Here is an 8,393-nt window from a genome sequence, read left to right on the forward strand (position 1 = left end):
AATATCTTTTATAGAAAGAAGGTGAAAGGATTCTGGTAAATTTAAAACCTTTGCAGACAAATTATTTACAACTCCAGTGTCACGTAATCAGTTCTTGCAGCAGGAGCTTAGTAAGTTAATTCAAGCTCCGAACTGTCTCTGAACTTTAGTCTAGAGCCGTGAAATGAAGGAAATGTCTCTGCTTGTGTTTGATATCAGATGAACTGTATTCAGGGTGTGATTTGAGATGAGGACATCAGGAAGTCACAAGTGAGCCAGACAGTCAGTCATGTTCGCATCAAGAAACACACAAGTCAGATTATATTAGTATTCGGAAAAAACTTTAATTTTGTGTTTCAACAGTTTGTATGCATTTTTCCTCTGTACAAGTCAGTTGTATCTGTAGTAACTTAATGTAAAAAAACAATAGGTCTCGCTGGTCTGTAACAAAGTCAGGACTCACTGATGTTTTACGTAGCAGCAGAGTATCAAGTTCATACAAACGCTGATCCTACAAGTTAAGCCCTTTTAAAACCTGTTTGAGATCTGAATGGAGAAACACCTCCGCCCGCTCGGGTTCAGATGAGCCGTCTGGTGGAGGGATTCCTCAACCGAGAGTCAGATGTTACATAGCAGAGGTAAAGTCTGTCCATCCAAAAATATGAATATTAATAATAGCTGCGTGAAACTCAGGAGTCCAGTCGACAGATGGGGCTGTCGTAAACCATCTGCAGGTTCACCTTGTGTCCCACCAGCTCTCTAATGTTGTTGATGCCGTATTTAATCATGGTCGGCCTGCGGGACAGAGGACAAGTGAGCAACAGTTCATGTTGTACAAAACGCAGCCGTAACAGTGTGTTTTTGTGTTGCAGCTACTCGAGGTCTGACAGGTCAGAGCAAAAACAACAGGATTGGTTAGAAGGGGGGGGGGGGATTACTTACTCAGTGTGGATTATAGAGCCTTTCCCAGCTCACTCACCCCACAGTTATTAGCTGTGACACTCACTTAAACCTCAAATTACAAGATTTAAATTAAAAAAAACTATTCTTCAATCAGCAGCAGTGACCAACAGACGATTAACATGATTTTAATTAGCTAGCAACACACTAATAATGAACATAGTTTATGGTACAACATGAAAAATAGCAATAAATATTGTAAATAGCAAATCCCAATCATGAATACACAGGGATAATCCTCTGCAGACAAACCTAAATATCTGATATGTGGGTCAGATGTGAGCTCAGTGCCTACACAACTACAGGACTCATGACGTCTACAGACGCAGAATCACACACCTACAATCCACACACACACACACACACACACACACACACACAGAGATATGCTCCCATTTTCAAAACCCCCACGTCGTCGAGCCGACATGACGGTAAAATAAAATGCAGGTCAGCTGTGATCGCTTAAAGCTGCAGACGCCCCGAACACTTTAAATTCATATTTGATGCGAGTGTGTGCGCATGCTCACCTCTCCAGAGACAGGCCCCAGGCGATGACAGACACATCCTCAGGAAGACCCATGGGCAGCAGCATCTCTGGTCTGAAGATCCCAGAGTTTCCCACCTCCACCCACTTCTTTAGTCCTGTATGTACGAAATTAAACAGTTGGTGGGACAAACCAAAAAAAGCTTTGATTTAGTCTTAAGTCAAGTTTTATGATAAGACTGTTATTCGAGGACAGAGAACAGCAGCCAGGTGAACGCGCAGCGACACAGGTAGAAAAGAGGAGGTGGATCATACCTTCATGGTAGCTGAACACTTCCATGCTGGGCTCTGTGTACGGGTTAAAGGCAGGCTTGAAGCGCAGTTTGGTAATTCCTAGAAGAAAAACAAATGAGTAATAAGCAAAACTTTTCACATTGACAAAACATTACACAAAAAATTTGATCGGCAATTCATGCTTTTAGTGACACAATGTAGATGATCGATGATTCTGAGCGTTTACACAGATCAATACGCATCAATAAGCACAACTAGCATCTCAGAAACACTAGAGTTGTTAATCCCAATATAAATCCTGACCTAATTTGTTGAAGAACTGATGCAGGATGCCCATGAGGTCTCCCAGTGTGAGTCCGTAGTCGGCCACCACGCCCTCGATCTGGTGGAACTCGGCGAGATGGGTGGCGTCCAGGGTCTCGTTCCTGAACACCCGGTCGATGGAGAAGTACTTGACAGGGGTGAACTTCTCCTGGTGGACAGTTGGAGGAAGAAGAGGGGAGAAGAGGCTCATGGTTAATGACAATAGGTAAGCTATGTGGTCAAAAGTATGCGGACACCTGCAGCTTTCTGCAATTTGGCTGCTGGGATTTTCTTCCCTTTCAGCCAAAAGAGCTTTAGCAAAGTCAGGCATCAGACTCAGATCAGTCACTGTTCCAATTCATAGCAAAGGTGGCTTCACCTTCCAGCTGCTTATTATTGATAAACAGACCACCGTAACCTCCTGAACATTTGAACAAGTGTGTGTTCTGTATGTGCAACTCACCTGCTGTGCAAGTTTATACAACATGCGCGCGCTGACCGCCGTGGTGTGAGTACGGAGGATGTTCTTCTGAGCCTCTTCTATCTTCCAGTCATATTTGTACCTGAAAGAAGCAGGATACCGACTGTTGATCCTGCTGCGGGAAGCAGAGACGGCTATAATGTTACCTGTAACGCAAGCGCTTGATTATGTCTTACCCCTGTGAACCGAAGCCTCCCTCTGAGTGGACCCGCTTCACTCTCTCCAGATAGTCCTGGGGGAACTCATGGGCGAGTGCTGGGTCTGGAAAATGATCAGTGTGAATCACTTGGACTGGACACACAGGGAGAACTGTATCTCTCACACACACACACACACACTCACCGGAAAGGAAGAAGGTGTCGTGCTGGTCTCTGGCCGGATGCTGTTGGGGCTGGAACAGGGAGTCGAAGTTCCAGAAAGAGCTTTCTATGAAGTTGTTGGTCGGCATCTCGGTGAAGCTGCAGAAAAACAGAAATTTAGTGGGGGTGAGGGAGGGGTGTGTGTGTGTGTGTGTGTGTGTGTGTAGGCTTCTTTCACAGCTACTCACCCCATCTCCAGGAAGATCTGCCTGAACTGTGTTCGAACCTTCATCAGCGGGTGCAGGTGGCCACAGTCTGGGGCTACACCCATAGCCTCAAAGTTGTAGGGCTTAAATTTCTTCTCTTTCCAGTTTCCACTTCATCACAAACACCAGAAGAATAAAAAAAAGGAGAGAAGTTAGAGGAGGGAGGACTGTCTGCAGCTTCAGCAAACCACTGTATTTTCCACAATCAGGTAACGATACATAATAATTCCCTTTAAAACCACCATCATCTGAGCATTTATTATCTACAGCCATCAAATCTATGATGTCCACAATCAGTGCAGAGAAATAAAAGCACCATCAATTTGAAATTTGGGCAACATCTGGATACAGCTTTTAACTAAATCCCCTCTATGATATGATTTCATGCAAACCTGAGACGAGAGCTTTTTTCATTCTGCCGACACGTTAATGCCTCCGAATGAAAACAGAATAAGCTGCATGAGCATGTCTGTTATTTATTTATCTAACCTGATTTTCTTCTTACAGATACAGTGCCCATCACAGGGTTCAGATATACATATACACATTTCAGATTTTTGAATGTCATCATGTCAAAATCATAAGCAGCTGTTCACTTGTGTGACTGGTTCAATTAATAAAGCAACACAAGATAAAATAATTAACCGTCTCAAGACCATTAAAAAAAAAAAAAAAAAGGAACTTAAATTTTCCAGCTACTGTCTCAACATGCCAGTCTAAATGATTCAGGTCACAGCATTTGCTCTGGTTACACTGAATGAATGTCCTGCCCTGCCTTTAGGACAAAGTCCTCATCTTTGGACTTGTCCCCTTTTTATGGCCAGAGGTTTTTTCTGTGTCCTTTGTTTGAGACCCTGCACACCGACACTGACCATCAGAGGAGGGCAAACAGGACACCATCTCCAGTTGTGCTCAAATTTATATAAAAGAAAAATCAGACACGATTCAAAACATTTAAAATCTAGTCCATATAAGTAGAGAGTGGACTCACCTGGCAATCATCTCAGGCGTGAGCTCCGTGTCCTGTTTGGTGAGGGTGGTGCTGAAGGAGTTTCCTTTAGTGATCCAGTAATTCTTCACCGTCCTAAAAGCAGAAATAAAAAAAAAATAAAAAAAATGACTCAGAACAACAATAAAGACACTGTGAGTGGCTCAATGAACCATGTCTGTTTCCCTCCAGACGAGAAGCTGAGAACTGAAGCCAAACAGTTCAAACTTGGTTTCATCAGACCAGAGAATCTTGTTCTCATAGTCTGAGAGTTGGAGCGTCCAGCTCTAGTAGGAGTCCTGTTTGTTCCAAACTTCTTCCATGTAAGAATGATGGAAGTCACTGTTCGTCTGAGGAACCGTTAAGAGCAGAATTTCTTTTTTTTGTATCTGTGCGTCGACACAATCCCATCTCTGAGATCTGCAGGCAGCGGCTTCACCTCGTGGTTTGGTTTTGTGCTGTGATCTGCGTCGTCAGCTGTGACACCTGATATAGGCAGGTGTGTGCCTTTTTCTCAATCAGGTCCAATCAGCTGAATTGACCACAGGTGAACTCCAATCAAGGTGTAGAAACATTTCAGAGGTGATCAGAAGAAATGGGAGGGAACTGAGTCTCTAAACAAACAAACAAACAAACTGAGGCATATTCTCAACAACAGATCATTTTAACTTGCTTTTTTCTGGTCACTCAAACAAGTATGAATTGATAATGAAAATAGTCGTTACTTGCAGACTATTATTATTTTTACTTCTTGCCTTAACCAGACATGACGTTACAGTCTGCATCATTTATTTAATGTACGTCAATGTAGAGGATTTAAAAACAGTGAAAAAACAACATTGTGACGTATTCGGTCACTCAGTAAACGTCACTACATCATGTTTTATTACGCTCAGCGGTCAATATTTCCTGGTAAGATCCTCTCTAAGGAGGGTGACGCTTAGTTATATCAGCTTAGCGCATCTGTAGTCCAGCTAACGGTTCATGAGAGATTGTATTTCTGAGTAAGAGGATTTTGGAAGAATGTTCACCTTGGTCTCGATCCAGAGAAGATTTCACTCGTCTAAACGACAACATCCAAAATGTAGTCATCCGTGGACATTGTGAGGTTAATGTTGGTGATTAGTTTTGCATCTATATAATGTATAATGTATAAACAATGTATTTTGAGTATTTAGATTATCTCCATGACAAATTTGAACTTCATGGTAACGTCTTATTGTGTCTATATTTTAAATATCCGATGCTGAATCTGCAACCTGGAGTAGTTAACATGGTTCAGTCAACTTCAATCTCGTGTAGCGGAGGAGGAGACTTGGAAACACACAGTGGCCTCGGAGGACGACCAGCTTTGATTCTTTAGAAATTTTGTTTGGTCATGATGCCAATTATTTCATCCGTTAACTGGTGAATTGTTTTGTCTATAAAATAGTGAAAATGGCCACCACGGTTACCTAAAGCGCAGGGTGATGTCTTCATATTGTTAGGTTACTCTGATATTCTGATCCAAAACAACGCTCAATTTTATATCATATAAAACAAAGAAAAGCATCGCCACAAATCAGAGAATGGTTCAGTCATTTCTGCTCGAAAAACGACTGAAATTATCGTTTCAGATTGAATGAAAACTGAGTCTGTAGCTTCCCCTCACAACCAGAGTCGTTCATTTGCACATCCAAAGAAAATCTGATGATTAGGTCTCTTCTAAAAACGGAGGCTTTAGTTATCAGGGACCTCAAATAGTGTTACGTCACGTCCATTTAACTTCGTGGCTCTGCACTAAGCCCTGATACCGACATCACCCTGACATGTGGCTGTTTGTTGAAGGAATTAAAAAGCCGCAAAGACACATGAGGGATCTTCAAACTGTCCCAAAGATCTTTCCTCACAAACCCACACAAGACATTCTTCTCACACAAGACTAACGTTGCATGCTGATAGGGTAATGAATGAACCTGCAAAGTTAAACTAGTTGATCTCACGGCTGTGTTACAAAACAGAAGGACTCCAATCTGCCCCCCGTGTGATGAAATGTCGGTCAGCTGCTGTATTCTCAGAAGCAAACCCATATTTTCTGGCAGGCTTGGGATCATAAGGAGTTGCAAAACACTGCTGGCAACAGGAAACCACAACTATTCAATGAAGCCGTTAATAACGTTTATGGATGGCACTGAGCCACAACAAAGCTTCTACTGCCACCTACTGGCAGACAAAGGAGCACATTCAGCATTTACGTCTCAAGGTCTGTGGGACTTACACTTCAGAGAGCAGCTTCCTCTTCTTCAGCTCATTCTTCTCCTTCTCTTCCAGCTGAGACGTGTTGCCTTTCTGTACGAGGAGCAGCTTCTGTCTGACCTGGTCCTCTATGCTCTCCACCTGAGCAACAACACATAACACAACAAACACACATACCACTTATTCATGGGGACCGCCGATCACACGAGGCACAAGATAGCAGGTTGTTATAAAGAAACACATACAGTCCTGAATATCCTCGGGCCGCCCTCGTGTGCCTTGTCCACTCTGATCCACTTGTTGGACATGGCCTTGCTGAAGCCGATCTTCCCAAAGGACAGTTTCTACACAGGGACGAATGAAGAAGTTCATCAATGTCACTCAAAACACACAGTAGAAAACACAACCTCAAAGTATTTGTTATAAATGAGCTGTTCAAAATTAGAAATAAAAATGTCAGCATTTAGGATCAAAATCTCAGTTGAGTGAGTGTTATTAACTTTCAGTTTTTAGCTGCGATTAAGGGAGGCAAAGGTAATTGGACACAAGGAAAATAATTTCAAAATAAAACAGGAAATCATAAATTCAACACCAGTCATTTTAGGGGCAGATCATGACAATTAGAGTATCAAGTTCCTAACTTTATATGGTAATAATAATAAAAAATAATAAGAATAATAATTTTCTTCCTTTAAATTCCACCAGGAACATGATAGAAAATAATCTCCCAACACTGTACACCCTTTCATCTAGGGGGTTTAAATCTCAATCCACTAACACCTGTTTAGTTGTGACTGTAAACTGTAGTGATAAAGTTCAATTAAACTTTTATTTGTTCATATGGTAAATTATCTAAAACATAAATCTCTCACGTTATTGATGTTCAAACAAATCTTAAAAACTGAATCTTAAAACTGTCTTTGTTGAACCACCATTGTGACTGAATCAGTAGCTTTTAGCAGTGCAGCACCTTTCACTGCTGTCAGCTAAAAGCTTATAAAAGACAGCTAAACTTTAATTCTTTAAAAGGCTGGTTTTTGTGTACTTGTCCTTTATTTTTAGTATTTTGGAAAATTAGTATTTCACTTCAGTGTTTTTTTGTTTTAAGTGTCCAGTTTTCAGAGGTCAGTTGAATATTTGGGAGTCATTTTCATCCTTCCCCTTCGTGTCCACAGCTGAACCCACATTAAACTAAATGTTCACACGAGCTTCTCCCTCAGTTTCAGTCCTGCAGGGGACGGGTCACTCGTCCACCGGTCGCACTCACCATGAGCTCACTCTGTGCCAGACCCTCCACCGGGACGGAGTCGAAGACCCGGGCTTCCTGGCTGCCTTGGTCGGCTATCTCCGTGCCCTCATCCGTCAGCTCCCAGCGCTTGGAGGAGCGCAGCTCGGCTGAGATTACCTGGACAGAACAAACATGGCTGTCACCTCACCTGTATGTCACTTTAATGGTGTAAATATACATGTTATTTGACCCAGTGTATTATACTGCACTTTAGTGTTCTCACTACATCGAGCTTACTAAACCGGTCTGATTGACAGCTCTCGACTCTTTAAATTTGACGTCCTTATTGCATCAGTCACACTAAATGAACAGTGTTGACGGTGACAGTCGGACTTCCGTCGCCACTCATCCCGGGAAACTCACGTCGCCGACGGCCTGCAGACTCTTCACGGCTCCGACGATGACCTGGTGGTCCAGCCCGAGACTGTTAGCCACTTCCAGGCTGTCCACGCCATCGTCCGCCTTCTCAATCCGCTGTAGAAGCGTCTCCACCACACCGGTGTCCGCCATGCTGGAGCCCTGCGAAGCAAAGAAGGACCGGATGTGACGTCGTTGTCCCAAAGGCCGAATATACTGAAGTAGCGACACGTAAAAACAGAGGAAACGAATTACCGTAAATACTGTTGTCAATTTATTTTTCCACCGCCCGTAAGGTAATTTGGGGGAAAAAAGTTTATTTTCGGCATCCTAGAACATCAGAAACTGTTGAATCTTCCTGTTGGCCAAATTTAAATTAAATAATTAAAATAAAAAAAATAAAATAAAAAATAAATTTATAGGATATTAATTTTGATTTGCATGGATTTGATTCATTTC

General features: G+C 42.4%; 1 protein-coding gene across 1 annotated transcript; it reads right to left on the minus strand.

Annotated features, from left to right (window-relative positions):
* Positions 1–298: 298 nt before the first annotated feature.
* On the minus strand, positions 299–8,112 carry farsa (phenylalanyl-tRNA synthetase subunit alpha). The gene is made up of 13 exons (XM_023416393.2): positions 7,941–8,112; positions 7,557–7,694; positions 6,535–6,633; positions 6,312–6,430; positions 4,058–4,150; positions 3,049–3,177; positions 2,844–2,959; positions 2,678–2,762; positions 2,484–2,583; positions 2,021–2,189; positions 1,739–1,816; positions 1,467–1,581; positions 299–774 (listed from the first exon to the last, which is right to left on the minus strand). Exons 1-13 carry the CDS (start codon positions 8,085–8,087, stop codon positions 669–671), a joined length of 1,494 nt encoding a protein of 497 aa, XP_023272161.1. The 5' UTR covers positions 8,088–8,112; the 3' UTR covers positions 299–668.
* Positions 8,113–8,393: the final 281 nt, after the last annotated feature.

The sequence above is a fragment of the Seriola lalandi genome, unplaced genomic scaffold (assembly GCF_002814215.2).
Source record: "Seriola lalandi dorsalis isolate HSWRI2012SDOR001 ecotype SW California unplaced genomic scaffold, Sedor1 jcf7180002054563, whole genome shotgun sequence".
Classification (NCBI taxonomy): Eukaryota; Metazoa; Chordata; class Actinopteri; order Carangiformes; family Carangidae; genus Seriola; species Seriola lalandi.